At 34.8% G+C, this 18,812-nt stretch overlaps 1 protein-coding gene and 1 long non-coding RNA gene across 5 annotated transcripts; one reads left to right on the top strand and one right to left on the bottom strand.

Annotated features, from left to right (window-relative positions):
• The first annotated feature begins 677 nt into the window (after positions 1 to 677).
• Positions 678 to 15,015, top strand: LOC114379927 (serine/threonine-protein phosphatase BSL3-like). Of its 4 annotated transcripts, XM_028338760.1 has the most exons (22): positions 680 to 1,914; positions 3,587 to 3,647; positions 3,741 to 3,819; positions 3,923 to 4,002; positions 4,080 to 4,174; positions 4,266 to 4,365; positions 5,249 to 5,318; positions 7,226 to 7,327; positions 7,425 to 7,506; positions 8,126 to 8,305; positions 8,983 to 9,253; positions 9,331 to 9,580; positions 9,670 to 9,840; positions 10,434 to 10,672; positions 11,988 to 12,072; positions 12,159 to 12,257; positions 12,334 to 12,533; positions 12,620 to 12,695; positions 13,591 to 13,726; positions 13,810 to 13,949; positions 14,088 to 14,151; positions 14,254 to 15,015. In XM_028338760.1, exons 1-22 carry the CDS (start codon positions 1,497 to 1,499, stop codon positions 14,256 to 14,258), a joined length of 3,003 nt encoding a protein of 1,000 aa, XP_028194561.1. In that variant the 5' UTR covers positions 680 to 1,496; the 3' UTR covers positions 14,259 to 15,015. The 4 variants fall into 4 exon arrangements, 3 of the variants coding, with proteins under 3 accessions (XP_028194561.1, XP_028194559.1, XP_028194560.1); XM_028338758.1 differs by having other exon boundaries at positions 14,088 to 15,015; XM_028338759.1 differs by having other exon boundaries at positions 681 to 1,914; positions 9,343 to 9,580; positions 14,088 to 15,015.
• Positions 15,016 to 15,716: 701 nt separating this feature from the next.
• On the bottom strand, positions 15,717 to 18,107 carry LOC114379929. Its single transcript, XR_003659627.1, has 5 exons — positions 17,921 to 18,107; positions 17,652 to 17,833; positions 16,890 to 17,046; positions 16,223 to 16,623; positions 15,717 to 16,117 (listed from the first exon to the last, which is right to left on the bottom strand). It is a non-coding gene; the product is annotated as an uncharacterized LOC114379929 (long non-coding RNA).
• Positions 18,108 to 18,812: the final 705 nt, after the last annotated feature.

The following is an 18,812-nucleotide window of genomic DNA, read 5'->3' as shown; positions in this document are numbered from 1 at the left end:
CCTCAAAATCATAAATCTTGTGAATCATAATTTCAATGAATGGCTAAATTTATTTGATTGATCAAATATTTTAATATAAGTTTTCAAGAATAAAAGAGTAGTGTAATATTTTTAAATCATAATCTTTAATTATAGAAATGCAATAATTTTATTGTAGCAAAACTTATTTTTTTAACTAAAAAAAGTTAGATTTCCACATCCTCATGAAAATATGACTTTTGTGGAAAACATAGTGAATTTTTTTTTTGGGAATCATCATTTTCTGTGAATGTTATTTTTTTTTTTAAAAAAAACAAAACAAACATGAGAAACAAAATTTTTCACATTCCCATAAAATTTAAAATTTTTCTTGTCTAGAATGTCCCCTAAGTGTTTAAAAAATCTTATCAAACCTCATTTACCAAAATAAAAATCCCCAAATACCAAAGATGGTTGATAATGATATGCTTATATCCATTAATAAAGTGGTTTATGATTTGAATTCTGAATTATCCTTGAATATAAAATAAAATATATTAAAAGAAAAATATTATTTTATGTGCCTTATGATGTGAATCAATATTAGTGGTTAGTTTTAAGGAGGATAACTTCCTTAACAAAGTACAAAAAATGCCCAAATAATTATATATCAAAGTATGATTTTCTTTTCCATATATAGAGTGGGGTGTCACCTTCCATGTTGATTGGTACAGTAATTCAAAAAACAGAACGATAACTAGCTGAGTTGTTTTTGTTAACCCCTCTTTCTCTCTCTCTCTCTCTCGCAAACCTTCCTTCCTTACAACTAGGAACCGGTGAACACCGTTAATTGCTTACTTAAATCAATCCCCGGTTACCGTTCTCCGTTCTCAGCTCTGTCCTCCGCCTCCATTTTCTTTCGTACGCGCTCCTCTACCGGCACTTTCCGGTCACCAACTGCACTCTTCATACTACCGAAATAATTGAATATCAATAAACACATACATACCCTTCAGAATAATAATAATATATAAATACCTTTTTTTGAAAAAAAGATTTGAAAACCAGAAAAAAAAAAGTAGAGAGAGAAAGACCGACACGATCCCTTTGTCTCAGAGAAAGAAAAACAATTCTTTTTATTTTATTTTTCCATTTTTTTTAATAATTTTAGTTTTTCTGCTTTGGGTTGTGACTTGTGATTGTGTGAGAGAAAATCCACTCAATTCAGATTATCTCCTCCGTCCCGTTTCGTTTCGTTCACCGCTTCTTTCTTTCATTTCTTTGATTTTCGCACAGAAAGAGTGCGAAGACACACAGAGAGAGAAAGAGAAACGAAAAAACCTAATCGAATTTCCCTCTTTTTTTTGTTTTGTGTGCGTGTGTCAAAATATTTATTTGAATTTGAGGAGCGGAGGATCTGAGTTAGGGTTTCCAATCGTATTTTTTTTTAACCGAATCGGAATGTTGGTTCGGGACGCGGTTTCGCGGCAATTCTAGCTCCGATCTCAGGGGAATTGCTCGAATCTTAGGGTTAAGGAATGGACGTTGATTCCTCGATGGTGCCGGAGCCCGATCACGATCCGCCGGTGCAGAACCATGCCGAGAGAGACCAGCTAGGAGAGTCACCGTCGCCGCCGCCGTCGGAGGGAGGCGGATCTCCGGCGCAACCGCACCAACAGCCGCTGCCTCCGACGGCGGCTCAGGTGCAACAGCCCAATCCGCTGGTTGGTCCGAGGCTCGCGCCGACTTACTCAGTGGTGAATGCGATTTTGGAGAAGAAGGAGGACGGGCCGGGGCCGCGGTGCGGCCACACGTTGACGGCGGTGGCGGCGGTTGGAGAGGAGGGGACGCCGGGGTACATTGGCCCGAGGCTGATTTTGTTCGGCGGTGCCACTGCGCTTGAAGGGAATTCCGCGGTCTCAGGGACTCCTTCATCTGCTGGAAATGCTGGCATACGTATGTATTTTACTTTCCTTTTCGTGTTTTTGCTTAGTGTTCTGAATATTCGCTTTGCTAGTTTTGATTAGAATCTTGAAATTTAGAGCTGAATTTAATTTACCTGCACGGGCATATATCTGTGTGGTTATTATATATGTTTAAATACAAAGGTTTCTATTGCGTTGTTGTTTTAGGATGGTTTTTTAGTCTTTGGTCATGGAAACTCTGGTTCTCTAAAACCTTGTTTCGTTGGATACTTCGTCCTTGGAACACAATGCGACCAAACGAGTTGTGAAATTTTTACCAATCTTGCTGTTTTGTAACTGTGTTTCCTTTTTTATGGTTTGTGGGTAAAATTGGAAGTTTGTATAGACTGTAGAGTTAAGCCTAAAAAGATATGTATCCAAGGAGTAACCTCTAATTTTCTTTTCTTTTTATTTATTTTTAAATTTTGATGACTGATATGCTTCGGATATAATTCCGATACTTTGAATAGAAATAAAATTACATATATTTTGTATCTTTTCCTCTATATCTGTAAAGCTATAGGCATTTATATAGAGCTAAGACTTCTTTTGAATAGGATAAATTATGCTTTCTGTCACTTTCTAACACAGGTTAAGGAAAAATATGTAAATTCTTGTGAAGGGAGAGATATGTGCAAGGGGATTTTTTTATTTTTTTTTGTAATGATCACAAGTATTTTTTTATTGTAAATTATGATCATCATCCACTGATATAGTCATGTATTAATGAGAAAAAATCTGCATCTCTTTACAAACATTCTGCATTTATGTGAAGTATTGTTTTTTTAATTCTTGTTAACATATCTAACCCATATACTATATCTTGGATTTTTACAAAATTTCGGTATCCTTGTTTCCATATCATATTGTGTCTGTGTTGCATTTAGTATCCTGGGCTTCGTTTATCTGAACTTTTTTATTTCCTTTCTTCCTATTGCTTCCTTTGCTGTTGTATGGCTCATATATATTGCTAAATTTTTTTGTTTGAGATGCTGATTGTGATGTATCATGAAAACATTCCTTTGAGTCCATAAAAACTGGGGATTCAAAACAAGAACCTGTCGTCTCTGTCAAGAGATGGTTGTTTGCATATTTGGCTTCCTTATTTTCTGAATGAATATCTGGTTTCTCATAAATTGCAGCTTAAAGTAGTATCAATAGTAAATTGACCTAAATTATGGGCCATACGTGGTTGGTTTCATGAGGTTGATGGCTGGTTGTTGCTGTTTGTGGTGTGATTATTTTTTCTTTTTGAAAAATGTCTGTTATTTGATATACTACTACCTGTCAAAGAAGAAAAAAAAAAGCAGATTAAGAATGTTTGATTTCTCATCTAGGCCCAAGTGCCATTGTTTCATTCAAGCAAAATAATTCCCATTTCCACATGGTGGACACGCCTTACTCTATATCATAATTTACTGTCTACTTTTGTATGCCATTTGAAGCTCCATACAATTATTGTGTAATTTTTGAAGTTCAAGTAGGATGCTGTTTATGTTCATTATTTCTGGTGCATGCCAATGTCAGAAACTAAATACTGTAGTTAAAACTGGATTAGGTGCAATCATACCCCTCCTCCCTTGTATAAGCACTGATATTGATTGGATTGGTTAGTATTTATGGTTGAAATTTGTCATGATTGGTATATTTCATTTGCTCTGCAGGTTTAGCTGGTGCCACTGCTGATATCCACTGTTATGATGTCATAACTAATAAATGGTCTAGGTAAGCTCAGAACTAGGCTCTTTCCAGCCTTTGATAAGGTTTAAATTATGCTTGTATACTTTGCTTCAGTGCTTATAAGGAATTTTAATGCAGGATAACTCCCATTGGCGAGCCTCCATCCTCAAGGGCTGCACATGTGGCAACTGCTGTTGGAACCATGGTAGTTATTCAGGTAGTGTGGAGAGGTTATCTCTTAAATTATCTTAGTATTAGTTAATTTATTTCCTTTAAATGAGTACCTTAATTCTTAGTGGAGTATTTGCACCATAAAACAGGGTGGCATTGGCCCTGCTGGTTTGTCTGCAGAGGACCTTCATGTTCTTGATCTCACTCAGCAACGGCCACGATGGCATAGGTTAGAACAGTAACCTATGTTTTCTTTTCCTCTTTAAAAGATGTTTATCTGATACAGTGGGTTCTGAATGTCTTTAGAGTTGGTGTTCCTGGCCCTGGACCAGGGCCACGCTATGGACATGTTATGGCTTTGGTGGGGCAGAGGTATCTCATGGCAATTGGAGGCAATGATGGTAACTACCTGAATACTCCCATTTACATTGTTCATGTTTGCTCTGAATGTCAATTTATTGAATGTTAACTTGTTTTATCCCTGCTTTCCAGGAAAGAGACCTTTGGCTGATGTATGGGCCTTGGACACAGCTGCCAAGCCTTATGAATGGCGCAAGTTGGAGCCAGAAGGAGAGGGTCCACCTCCATGCATGTACTGTCTCCATGAAATTTACCTTTCTTGACTAATATATATTTATATATACCTCTCCTGTTCCGTAGCCTTTGATGTCATGAACTAGGTTCTGGTGGCTAACATTAAGTGATTGTAATTGAGTTAAATAGATTTAAATCCTTTGTTTCCACTTTGTGAATTTATGTAGACATGCTGGTTTGTTAGATTGATATGCTTGTGAATTGATGTAGATGTGTTGGTTTGTTGGACTGATATGCTTTGGGGTTGTTAAATTTATTTGGCCAAATTGCAATTTTGGTTCTCCTTTAATTCCTGATCCGTGATTTTAGTCTCCCAATTTTTTTTCCTGTGATTTTAGTCCTCACATTTTTTTGAAAATCTGCAATTTTGATCAAATCCTCAGTTTTGCATACATTTATATCTGGAAGAAGAGTGAAATGTTAAATGCTACATTATTGTGTAATGGAAAAGGCTCCTATATAGTGAGTTTGCATTTAAAGTCTCCCAATAATAAAGTGTGTATCCACCTTCAGTTTAATAAATTACATTGTAATCTTAAGCCTTAACCCACTAAATGAAGCAAGGGTGAATATGCCCTTAGTAGCTCACGTTGGAGGCAAACTAGCTCTAGAGGAGCTTTTTCCTTTAGTAATTTACTTAATCAATCATCAAACTTTTTGCTAAAGTCTTTCTTAGCATTAATATTCTGTTTTTGGAATGAAATAGGTTCACTATTGCTGTGTTTTTGTTGAGCTCAAGAGTGTACTTTAAGAACCTTGATCAATGTCATCAAATAACTCTTAAACTTTCCTTGTCTTTATTTAAATTGTCCGTCAATTTGTGCTTGGATTTTCTTATAATTTGGGGTTGAGTTGCTGTTTTGTCATTTACTTTTGAGTAGGTATGCAACTGCCAGTGCACGCTCTGATGGGCTTCTTCTGCTTTGTGGAGGGAGGGACGCCAATAGTGTTGTGAGTTATCTATTCAGAAATTTTCACCTATTCATTCGATTGATGTGATTTGCCTAGGAATTTCCTAGTACAAGTTTACCTTATTTTGTCATTGAAATTACTCTTCTTCCCCCTTTTGCCCTTGTGGGTTGCCTGTATGGTGGCCTATCAACATTCTAGAGTTATCTATGGTGATGAGTAAGAGTTAAATATCCCTTTTTCTTAAGCTACATCTGTAGCTTAATATTGTTTTCCAATTCATCATAAGAATTAGGTCTGTGTCTGCCTGGTTGCTATATAAGTCAATATTATGATAGAGAAGAGAAGTAAACTAGGGGTGAAGAGGAGGTATGGACGAGAGTTGAAAAAAAAAACAAAGATAATAGTAGTGTATTGGGTTACAGGACAGTCAATTTCTTGTGCAAATTGGATTGATCCAAAGAATGGTGGCTTCCTTTCAATTCTTTATAAATAAGTGATGCACTGTTTGTGGGCTTGACTTGAATGTGATGCTATCAAGGGAGAGAGTGATGCGAGGCTTGCAAATCTGTGGAAAATAATATCTAAATCCTGTTGAAACTGCTGTTGAGCAAAAAATATTAGTATTGAGGGAACTTTGGACTTCCAGCAAGTTTTGTCTAGGAGAAACTTTAGACAGTTAGGGGAATAAGTGAGAAATTGGTGGTGGATAAAAAGAGAATAATCCAGAAACGTGCAGAGTCCAAACCCTTGTATCAAAATATGCACAACAAGTAGATTCAAGTGAATTAAAAAATGATGAGTACTTAGCTTACCTACCTATATTACTGAAGTTTTTTCTCCTCTAAAATCCCAATTTAAGGAGCAGCTTGATTAGAATAGAGATTATTTATGTTGGCTATTATCAAAAGCAGAAAGATCATATGGTCTAGGGACAGATGCAGTTTCCACCTAGGCATCATCATAAAACTTTATATGGGTGCCATCACATAGATTAAGAGTGATCAGTGGTTTGAAAGAAATATAAGAGATATAAGCATCTGTGGATTAGCGTGAGTAGAAGCAATCACTGGGGATTGACATCTCCATCCATTCTGATTTAAGCTGTACTTGTTCTTGATAAGTGATAACTTCAACTTGTTTCCTTATATAGAGGTATGCCTTTGAAGGAAAAGTCCATAACCACATTACCACTTCATTTTTTCAAAATGAAGCACAAAATCCAACAAGTAGCAAGATAATCACTTTGTAGATCACACTCCCCTGACCAAGCATAGTCTGTAACTCTGTATCTTCATTTTCTCCACCATTTTTACTTCTCCATTTGGAAAACATTTTTTTTGAATTAATCTTAGTACCCATGCTTTTAATTTGAAAATCTTACTTACCCATGCATAGGATTGGTATGAAATCTGCTGATAAATAATTGAATGTTTTCTTATTGATATTTAAATTGAAATAAACAAGCTAGATAAAAACTTTTGGTGGTAGCCTGTTGAAAAATCCAACAACTATTCAAAATCTCTAATTGCTCAGGCAGGCTATCACCTGCTAGTCAATATTAGCAATTCTCCTTTTAGATGTCCTTGATAGTTGTGGCTATTTTATGTTTGACCTCATGTGTCTACTGATAGTTATTCTTATTGTTAAAATAGGAGAAAAAAAGATATAATGAACTGAAAACCGTGTGTCAGAATACACTGCAAACGCATGCTTATATAGGTTAATTACTCATAAGTAGAGGATAATTTGTTTCCTCTAAATCAAAGATTATGTTCCTATTAACCACTATTATTAATAGAATCAGAATATTATATTCTGATTTTCAACACTTATCAACAAACACTAATTGATGGATTCATGTGATTCTGTTTAATTTCCGTTATATACTTTTATGTGACCCTATTGAATTGCTTACTTCTAACCTTTCCCCAAATTTTATATTATAGCCATTGTCAAGTGCATATGGACTTGCTAAGCATAGAGATGGTCGCTGGGAATGGGCTATTGCTCCTGGTGTGTCACCATCTCCTAGATATCAGCATGCAGCGGTATGATTTAGTTTCTTATTTTTTTAAATATTTTTTCTTACTAGGTCATATATTCCAAGGATTTTAAATTTGTAATATACTTGTTTAATGATTTCAGGTATTTGTTAATGCAAGGCTCCATGTGTCTGGTGGGGCCCTTGGAGGAGGACGCATGGTTGAAGATTCATCGAGTGTTGCAGGTACTTGATTATGGTGTTGTTTAAAATTTGCATTTTCGCTGGTTCAATTTTGCCATGTTTGATCTTGAGTAAAGTGAAGGGGTATAATTGTTGATTGAAAAAGAATTGTCTTAGATTGTAATAAAATACATGCACATGTAGAACAAACTGTGAAGTTGTTAAAATCTATTTCTTTAATTTTTACATCAACAATTAAGAATTTATACTTTATTATCCTCTAAAGTGTATCCCTCACTTTAGAGAAGCTAAATCCTTTACAAACTATTTATTGGTCTTTTTGACCTTGGTCACTCTTCCTCTACTCTCCTGTACATATATTTTCATTTTGACAGAAGGATGACTTTTCTTATGGTGAAATTGAGAAAAAGAATATTCTTGTGGAGATCTGGATGATCTGTTATAAGAAATAACAAATACTTTTGAAAGTTTCATTACTATTGTACTTGTAGCTACTATTTGCAGGGTAGCTTGCTGGTGCCTAGTTGCCACTGTAATTTTTTAGTTTTTTTTTTTTTTTTTTCCAATGGTAACTTTTTTCGTATGTGAAAATAAGATTTATTGTTGTGCCAATTAATGCTGCATTTAGAAGTTTTTTTGTTGTTTTTGCTTGTTTGTATAGTGTTGGACACTGCTGCTGGTGTTTGGTGTGATACCAAATCTGTTGTTACCAGTCCAAGGACGGGTAGATACAGTGCTGATGCAGCAGGTGGAGATGCTGCAGTTGAGTTGACACGGCGTTGTAGGCATGCGGCTGCTGCTATTGGTGACTTAATTTTTATTTATGGTGGTTTACGTGGTGGTAAGTCATAAATTTAATGTTCCTTGGATTCATCTAAATGGAATTTATTTCCTACTTGCTTGACGATGCATGAATGTTTGATCAATGTAGTTCACTAGGTCAGCCTGCTTTCTGTAGACAATTTTATTTACTTTACTGTATTTGATTTACATGTTTTATTTTTGTTCAATTTGTGTTTTTTTTTGTTTGGACTCGGAGCAGATGGTATAGAATGTTAATGTCTTCTATTAGAGTATGAATTGTTAAATGGTGCTAGGAGAAGAGTTGAGAGAGAGAAACTTTGAAATATTGCTCAAATCACGTGATCACCTTAGCTTCAATTCTTTTGATCTGATGCATGTTTAGCTAGGTGTTCTGAGAAAAAAAACTTGAGTTGAGAAGAGCACATCTAAACTGTTTAAGAGAAACATTGGGTTATTAGTGTATTACTATAAAACTAGGTTTACTATTGGCTCAGGCTGAGTGAACAATTACAAGAGATAATTCCAATTAACACAGTTGCTGAATTCTTTTTTCTTTATATATAAATTTGTGGATGGATGGCCAGTCAATTCCCGTTGATCTTGCAAGCTGAGATGCTTGCTCTTATGCTCGCTTTGGTATTTTATATTGTGGTGAGTTCTAATTTTTTTCTTGACATGTATGACTGACTATGGTGTATTACGTGTTTGCTGCAGGTGTCTTGCTGGATGACCTACTTGTTGCTGAAGATCTTGCTGCTGCTGAAACAACTGCTGCTTCACATGCTGCTGCAGCAGCAGCAGCATCTAATGTACAGGCCGGACGGCTACCTGGACGGTATGGATTTATTGATGATAGGACAAGGCAAACCATGCCTGAAACAGATCCTGATGGTTCAGTAGTTTTGGGAAATCCAGTTGCCCCCCCTGTAAATGGCGACATGTATACTGATATCAGCACTGAAAATGCCTTGCTCCCGGGATCTAGGTATGGCAGTTTTTATCATCTGATCATCTCTTTAGGTGAAGTATTAAATTGTTACTTTGGCTGTCATTCATATGAAGAATTTCGAACAGGCGAACGAGCAAAGGAGTTGAGTATCTAGTTGAAGCATCAGCTGCAGAAGCTGAAGCTATCAGTGCCACACTGGCTGCTGCTAAGGCACGGCAAGTGAACGGTGAAGTTGAATTGCCTGACCGAGACCGTGGGGCTGAGGCAACACCTAGCGGGAAACAAATATCTTCCTTGATTAAGCCTGATTCTGCTGGGTCAAATAGCATTCCTCCTGGTGGAGTGAGGCTGCATCACAGAGCTGTGAGTAGTACATTTTTTATTTCCAAGGAAAATTTATGCTGTGCCAGTAATGTTCAAGCTCCATATCTATTTTCTGGAATTTTCTGCAGGTGGTTGTTGCTGCAGAGACTGGCGGAGCATTAGGTGGCATGGTTAGACAGCTTTCAATTGACCAGTTTGAGAATGAAGGCAGGCGGGTCAGTTATGGGACTCCTGAAAGTACAACAGCTGCTAGAAAATTATTAGACCGGCAGATGTCTATCAATAGTGTCCCAAAAAAGGTACTAACCTGTCTCTATAATTAGTTGTAATTGAGTAGAGTATTCGTACTATCAGGAAAAATGCTTAATGTTCTTCCACTATCAATAGTATGTTGCCACATTACTGAAAGAGTTTGACCTGGCTAATAGTGGTTATCATGGTCAAATTCTTTTTAATGAAGTGAAAACTGAAAACACGTGATTGGATGGTAGTGTGGAAACTTTTAACACTGTTAGTACTAGTGGATCAAAATTAAATTTTATTATAAGTAATAGATATTTTATTTAATAATTAGGCAATGGTAGTGGATCTGGTGCACTATATATCTATATCTAATTGGTTTAACTTAACATGAACTATTAAAAATTGCCTACTTGACCTATAAAATCTGGGAGTCATGAGTAGGGTCAGGTGCAGAACATTCAATAAGCCCTGTTCATTAACCTCCCTTTGTTGGCGTTACCTACTCTTTCACACCCTTGTGTTGAATCCTGATTTTCTTTTATGTCTCCATGTTGGTTTTTCCATAAGTATTATGTTGAACCATCCGCCATGTTGGCTTTAAGTTATGTTCAACTTGTTTCTTATGGAGTTTCCTGACATTTTTTTGTAGGTTGTAGCTCACCTTTTAAAGCCTCGTGGCTGGAAACCACCAGTTCGTCGACAGTTTTTCTTGGACTGCAATGAAATTGCAGATCTTTGTGATAGTGCAGAACGCATATTTTCAAGTGAACCGAGCGTGTTACAGCTTAGGGCTCCAATTAAAATATTTGGTGATTTACATGGGCAATTTGGAGATCTCATGCGCCTCTTTGATGAGTATGGTGCACCATCAACTGCTGGTGACATAGCGTAAGTTCCTTAGTTCCCACAGATTGTTTTATATCTAAATGTGAATGAAGAATAGTTACTATGTGCCACTAGCCATAACCTCTGGGTCAATAGTTACTTATCAGCGCACATCTAAGCATGATTGATAATATATCAAGATGTTAAAACCAGAACCTGCTTTTAATTATTTTTGCCAGTGGGTTTGGTTTCATAATATGGTTTGAACATCTGTGGAGTCCAAGTTTAGAGTGTGTTAACCAATGTTTAAAATCAGACCAACTGTTGGACCAAAGGCACTGATTTACAGTTCATTGGATCATTGTGGCTGAAGTAGAGGGTCTATCGGTGGTAATAATAAAATATATATTGTTAATATTGTATATTAAGCAATAAACTAGTATAAAATAATAAAAAAATAAGTGAAATTTTAAATTAGCATAAAAGGATCATATTACATGTCCTAATGAATGAAAAATTATTGATAAATAGATAAATAATAGCAAAGTGTGTAAATATCATATATGAGCCTTTATTTATTTAAACAATTTATTTTTTTCTGTGAAGACCGGTTCAAATAAGTTTGTGTGCCAGTTCTTACCCACCTTTTACCAGTTTGGTTGGTTTTTTGGCTGGTTTTCTGCTCCACCAGTTTTGTAGCTGTCCAAAGGAATGATCTGACTGGTTCTCTATTCATCCAGTCAAAGCTACTGGTCCGGTCCAGTTTTAGTAACTATGGCGTTAACTTTATTAGTTTTTATACACTTGTTTTGATCTTTTATCTTTGGGTGCAAGTTCTTGTGATTGATTATCCAACTCAGCATTTTATAGTGATCTCATGCTCTTTTCAATTTTTTTATATCTTTGCATTGTAACCTACCTAGTTTGGTTAGCTTGCACCAATGTATATGATACATGCATTGCCTTCGCAAAATAGTATGATGTACCATTGTTTTTGTAGATTATTTTTTATGCTCTAAACGGGATTTTTCCTGGGCATACCTTACTAGTTCCTGGGCAAAATAGTATGAGTACCATTGATTCTTATACTGGAGGCTTTCCCTGCCTTGGACTGGGGCGCCATCCTCTCCCCCTAAATTTTAATACAGAAAAAAGATTGATTCTTAGATTTAGTGCATATAAGCAAATGAATTGCTATATTTATATAGTGATCTGAGAGTTTATGATTACAAACAGGAGAATAAATTGTTAATAGGTTTTTCTCCATTCCCTCATGACTGGCTAGCATAATATTTTGTTTGGACTATTTTTAGTATTTTATTGCGAGTGAGTTAGGCATTTAATTTCCTTTAATGCTAATTTTGGATGCATGACTCAGATACATTGACTATCTATTCCTCGGAGATTATGTTGATAGGGGCCAACACAGCCTGGAAACTATCAGCCTTCTGCTTGCTCTGAAGGTACTCTGGATGTATAGGTTGCCTTTTTGTTTTGTTTGTCAAGTTTAATGCCATAAGGTTTATGCATGGTTATTTGGATTTTGCAGGTTGAGTATCCAAACAATGTACATTTAATACGTGGAAACCATGAAGCTGCAGATATTAATGCCCTTTTTGGTTTCCGAATTGAGTGCATTGAGAGGATGGTAAGGAATTTCATATAGTGGACAGTATTTTCCATTCTTATTTGGCACTCAAGCAACCTTTGTAATCTGCTGATAGGGTGAGAGAGATGGAATTTGGACATGGCACCGTATAAACCGTCTGTTTAATTGGCTTCCTCTGGCTGCCCTAATTGAGAAAAAAATTATTTGCATGCATGGGGGTATTGGCCGTTCAATAAATCATGTGGAACAAATTGAAAATATTCAGCGTCCAATTACGATGGAAGCAGGATCAATTGTGCTTATGGATCTATTATGGTTGGTGCATTTGTATACTCAAACATGTTTGTGATAATTTATTTCATGTTCTTTTGGAAGAATGACAGCATGAAATGTTTCTCTAGGTCTGATCCTACGGAGAATGACAGTGTTGAAGGGCTGCGGCCAAATGCTAGGGGTCCAGGATTAGTCACTTTTGGGGTGAGTGATTTTTATTTGGTATTTTGTAAAATGGTCATTATTTTGTTTTTCTTCCTGGAGAATGATATAAATAGATTCAAGATTTGATATTTTTAAATTTGACAATAAATATATTAAGAGCTTAATTTTTGTATGCTGTCATTTTGAATATTTTTACGTTATTGACCAATTAAAATTTATACTAAATATGACTTTTAAAGTAATTATTATGAAGTCAACAATCTTATTACATGACAATGTATGATTGGATGATGGTGAATAAAATCTTTTCAATGCCAGTACATTCTAATTCAATTTGTATATTAATACTGATCAATATTTTTTATTTATTTTATTATCTTTTTAGTTTCTTGGATAATGATATTAAATTCTGAATTCTGATCAATACAGGTTTATGATTGAATTTGATAATTTTTAATGCTCATGTATTAATTGTTTTATTATTCTAGAAAATCCATATTGATGTATTAGTGACTCCGAATTTTGAAGCATTTTTTGTAACTTTTCAAATCAATCGTGCAGTGTTTATGCCCTGAAACTTTTGTAATTGTAACATGCATCTGTTAAGACAATTATTTTCGATGCTATGCTTTAATAAGCTGAAAAAACTCTAAAACTGATTACTTTCATTTTGTTAGTGCCATGATTTCGATTTGCTGTGCTGCACATCTCAAATCTCATTTATTCCCTTCCCCTTTGGTCATGTTATTGTTAATGCCAACATTTGATATTTCGTCTAATTTGAAGAATTCCTTTTTATGATGGCTGTTATTTTTACTCTTTTTCCTTGGATGTTGTGCTTTCTTAATTTTTACGCAACTGTTAGTGTTACCTCAATAGGTTAAACTTTCATATGTGCTATTATGCTCATCTTTAATCAGTCTTACTGTTGCAGCCTGATCGAGTAATGGAATTTTGCAACAACAATGATCTTCAGCTGATTGTTCGTGCACATGAATGTGTGATGGATGGCTTTGAGCGTTTTGCCCAGGGGCATTTGATCACACTTTTCTCTGCTACAAACTACTGTGGTATTTGCTACTAGCTTCTACATTGCACTTTCCTCCACAGATAATTCTCCCTTCTAAATTTTGGCACGCTATTGTGTCAATAGGTACGGCAAATAATGCTGGGGCAATATTAGTTTTGGGTAGAGATCTCGTTGTGGTTCCTAAATTGATTCATCCATTACCGCCTGCAATTTCTTCACCAGAAACGTCACCGGAACGTCATATTGAGGATACATGGATGCAGGTATTAAATAAATATGTTCACATCTAAAATGAATGTTGAGCTGATTATCTTACAGTATTATGGGACTAGAGCTATATTTTTGAAGTTTTCTTTTTGGTATTCATACATTTTTCTTGTTTTGGGTAAAAACGTATATAGGAGTTGAATGCTAACAGACCACCAACACCAACTAGAGGCCGTCCTCAAGTAACAAACGACCGAGGTTCTCTTGCTTGGATATAGTTATTCATTATTAAGAATGGCCTTATTGTTTATGCCTTGACGGGTTGTGCTATTGCCTGAATTTCCGGTGTTACGTATATAGCATGATGCCGTTTACAGGGTATTCGAGCTTACCCGCAGAAAGCTTCAAGGATCAAGCTTTTATTTGTCCCGGTTCTCATCACTCAATCATCTGGCCTGTAGACGATACAAGTTCGAGAAGCAAGCAAAGTTGGTAGCCACTGCTAGGTTGGTTCAATTGACAAAAGCTAGAAGTTGCAGTATGGGTTCCTACCCACCTGTTGTAAATTGAGCCCTAGGGTACAAAATCAAGGTCATGGATGGATGTCCGTGTCATGGAATGTCAGTGCTGGCTATTTTTCTCATTATTTTTTACATATTTTTTTTACTCATTGTCCCTAGGTTATTGTTTTTTTTTTTTCAATTTATATATTTTTAAATCAAGAGGACAAGGGTTTTTTTTTTTTTCCTGTGATGGTGAGATATATAAATCAGAAATCTTTCTTGGGGGTCCATGTATCATAGGGGTTGTGTAGTTCCCATCCATGCTCTGTACAACTAATTTTTGTGTGAATCAACATATTCTGACAGAAATGTGAATTTTGAGAATAGAATTTTGTATATTGCCTTATGCTGCAAATAGCTTTAGACTGTTCCTGAAGATGTATAGCAGTTGCAGGCAGTGACCGATATAGAATTATAGTTGTAGGGGTAATGTTTATATTTATAAATTAAGTGTTTCAGTTTTTGCATTATACATGACTAGTGCAAAAGACACTTTGTATATATGTAATTGACCAATAGGGGATGACATCCCAACTATCCCATTTCTTTGGTTGTTTTAGCCTTCTATTTTGTTCTCAAAACAATTGTTGTTTTAAAGTTTCAAAGTCTAATACGCTTTTTTCCTCAAATATATTCTCATTTAATATCCACTATAAATGGTGCAACCATAATAGATAACAACATTAAATAAGAACATTAACAATATTTTGCTTCTATTCAATATTTTTTATTCTGTGTGTTAACCTTAAACAACTAAAGAGATTGGATGGAGGAAGTATTATATAAGCCTTCTTAATCTAAACTTAAAATTCTTTAGTTATCATATAAGCACAAAGTATTCACGAGCTCTTAGTAATCCATTTTTATACTGTTAGTTTACAAGGGGGGAAACTGTGTCCAAGATGGGTGTAGTTGCAGATATGAGGAATCAATCAAACTCGTCGATGAAAATGTGATTACCACCACCATCATCTCAGATGTAGACGAATGAAATTGTAACAGAATTAAATAAATAATATTAAATAAAACCAGAATAGAATTGTCCATAAACCTAAGTATAACCCAACCCTTCATCTGTCTGCCTGCTTATTATACCAGTAAATATTGTTTCTCTCCTAGTAAATTTCTTTTTTGGACCCTACATCAGTAGATACTGGTTTGACATAATCGACTACTACTATCACAAAATAACTGAGAATGGTATAGAACTAACAACTAACATTTGCCCATAATAATAATAATAAAAAACTATCTTCTGTTACAAAAATTCAGTCTCTTAAATAGATCTTAGAATAACAAAATTAAGTTTGACCCTTGGCCATGAAATACACCAGTTCACTAAAAAGTGGTATAGAGCTTAAAATTCTTATCTGTTAAGATGTAATATCCTAAAATGAGATTTCACTCCTTTGAGGAGGTCTACATGAACTACATTCCACTCGAGATGCTTCCCACAACACAACCCAAAAATATGCAGTTACAAGTATCAAGTAGAAGCAGCAATAGCCTGCACAAGTTCCCTTTTACTACTATCGATTGCCTATGGAAAATCCTTCAAAAGTCAAAACAAATGGCAGAACCTAACCTCTCTTTACAGGCCTCTGAAAATAGGATTTGTTGGGATTTCTGTCTTAAGCTTAGGTGGCTTCTGCTTTCTTATTCTGCAGATTGAAAGGTAATGAAGTCAAGCAATTTGTCACATCTTTCGTTCAAATAATTGGTAGGCTGAATATTTGCTTATACAACGACCAAGCTTAATATCTCACCTTCTTTCCACCCTTCATAAAATTACTGGATACGTGTCCTGATAATGAAATTATCGGTGTTAATTTATCAGTGGTTCATCCTCTGTTCAAACATCTCGCTTTTATAATGCGGGGGCACGCGCACACGTAGACTCTTACTAGTATCAACTGATATGCTGTCATGCCACAGTGGCTTTAATGTCATTATTATAGAAATCAGTTTGCAGGCACAAATTATTAAAAAAAATAAAATAAATTAAGATTCCTTTCAAGTCAATGATCACTTGCTGAGCTGCTGGTTGATGATGAATACATGAAGGTCATAAGAGAAATCATAGAAAACTAATCGTCTGCTCTCGTTCCTTCCACAATTCTTTTTGTTCCTCTTCATCCCTTCTTAATCTGCCTTCCTCCTCTGATATCTTCATGATCATGAATAATGCCAAGGTCACAAATCATGAATTACAAATGTAAATAATTTCCCTCAGTCAAATTTGCATTGGCAAGCACTTTTCTAGTGTCCATACTTATACTTTTGTCCAATTAATATTTGTAACATACTAATTTTACAAGGTTAAAATCTGGTAATATCACTATTTAGTGTGCACTGGTTCCGCAATTAGCTTGTGCATTCTGAAGGGATCACGGTCCACAACTTAGATATGAATGCTAGTAAAATTACATGTACCTCTTCAACCAAAGACTTAATTTTTGGAGCTGTATCTTTCTTCAGCTGCTTCTTCCTTTTTGCTCTAAGTTCTTCTGCGGGCCATATTGGTGGAAAATAGACGACTCTTTTATCTCACTAGTTGAGGCATTTTTCCCCCAAATATGTCCCAAAATTTCTAAAGAAGAAAGCATTTCTTCAACATATACAGGAGGAAAAATAAACATGATAATAAAAAGAAAAGAAATAGATTAATAAATATAAGAAACTTAAAGAGAAATAGGAAGAATAATAACAATGCATGCACAATAAGAGAAACCTTCGCTTCACCTCATGTCACAAAATTTGAGAATCTCAATAACCATCAAACCAGTAGTGGAGTAACAAAAAGATGATTGTGAGGGAAACCATAAAGGGAATAATTCATTTGAGGGGGACCAAGTTAAATTTATTATTTGAAAAAACAAAAATCCATGTTATGAATTTCTTTTTTTGGGGGAGGCCCCCCTCAAGATCCAATGCACACTTCCACTATTCAAAACACATGTTGCAACTCCTCAACAGTGTGAATCCAGGCATATGAGCAAGCACAAAGAACAGACACCAAACCAAAAACTTTTATCCAGGAGGAGGGAATCACAGTACTCAGAAGATAAATGGTCCACAATAAAATCTTCTAACACAAGAAAATAAAATATTTTTTTGGGGGGTGTCTTTCATTTGTTATATATAATAAAAGATAGTAAAAACACAGCTTTCGTTTTGATCAAGCTTCACACTAACCTTTCGCCGAATTAACTGGGCTAAGAAGGTAATCTCTTTCATTTTGATCAAGTAACAATTGCTGCATACAAGTAAATAACCCACCCTCTAGCTGCTAAACTAGTAAATTGTAATCATGAACCAGCAAAAGCCTCCTTTGTCTGAGGATGTTTACATTTGTCAGGTTGAACCATCAACGACATCTACAAAAGATTAACAAAAGTATAAGAAGCCTACATAATTAGTTAAACTTAAAACATATACCTAAGGCAGAGGAAGGAGTTAGTTACCTTTCGATACTGTTTTTTAACATCTTCAGCTGAAGAATCAAAGGGCAGGTTCTGATATTCAATTTTCCACCTTAAAATAACTCCAACACCTAAAAACAAACCTTCAAATTCAATTTTCCACCTCCAAACGGCGCTGCGTTTTTTCTTTTCCTAGTTTTGTTTGTTCAACAGGTTCGTTCTTTTCTTTCTTTTTTTAATAATATTGAATAATGATATTTTAATGAATTATATGATGATATGAACTCATTAATAATATTGAATATACAATAAATCATTTTGGTTTTTTTCTTTTACAGAATAATGATTATTTTGCTAAAAACATTAACAGATTTTCTGTCTGTACGTATGCATTATTTATCGGAGTCAATTATGCTTAAAACAAATAAAGTTATTATAAGTGTCGAAGTTCTTCATTCTTCAACCTGCATATTAGACTAAAACTTTATCAATATTAATAATCTTGTCCCTTAAGTATCTCCTAAAGAATTTATCTATTCAAAGATATCAATCCTCTTAAATGAATTTTAGTATCTCTAAAGATTAATCTTTATCTTTTAAAGAAAAATGCCTTGAGTTAAAAAAAATAAAACAATATAAAACTTTAATGTAATTTTTTAAATTTATTTAATATATATTTTTATATCAAAATCAGTCTTACTTGAGTTATTTATATTAACTTTTAATATAATTAATTATCAAAATAAAATTTCAATTCTAATCGAAATAAAATAATTGAACAATTACAAATAATTTCTCATATTTCACCTTCCTTTATCCTTTCTATTATCTTTTTTATTTTATTTGTAACTTTGTGTTGAACTAAATATTGGGTTAAGCTCTGATTATTGTTATTAAAAAAATAGGTTTACACCATGTACGAAAAAAAAGTATT

This window comes from Glycine soja, chromosome 12, assembly GCF_004193775.1.
Source record: "Glycine soja cultivar W05 chromosome 12, ASM419377v2, whole genome shotgun sequence".
Classification (NCBI taxonomy): domain Eukaryota; kingdom Viridiplantae; phylum Streptophyta; class Magnoliopsida; order Fabales; family Fabaceae; genus Glycine; species Glycine soja.
This window is presented reverse-complemented; position numbering and strand designations above follow the sequence as displayed.

What these genes read in the sequence shown, in the direction of transcription:
- LOC114379927 (XM_028338758.1), top strand. Translation starts at nt 1,497, where the DNA reads ATGGACGTTGATTCCTCGATGGTGCCGGAGCCCGATCACGATCCGCCG. An exon ending in TTATGGTGGTTTACGTGGTG is followed by an intron (nt 8,306 to 8,982) that starts GTAAGTCATAAA and finishes TGTTTGCTGCAG; the next exon opens with GTGTCTTGCTGGATGACCTA. An exon ending in TTGAGTGCATTGAGAGGATG is followed by an intron (nt 12,258 to 12,333) that starts GTAAGGAATTTC and finishes ATCTGCTGATAG; the next exon opens with GGTGAGAGAGATGGAATTTG.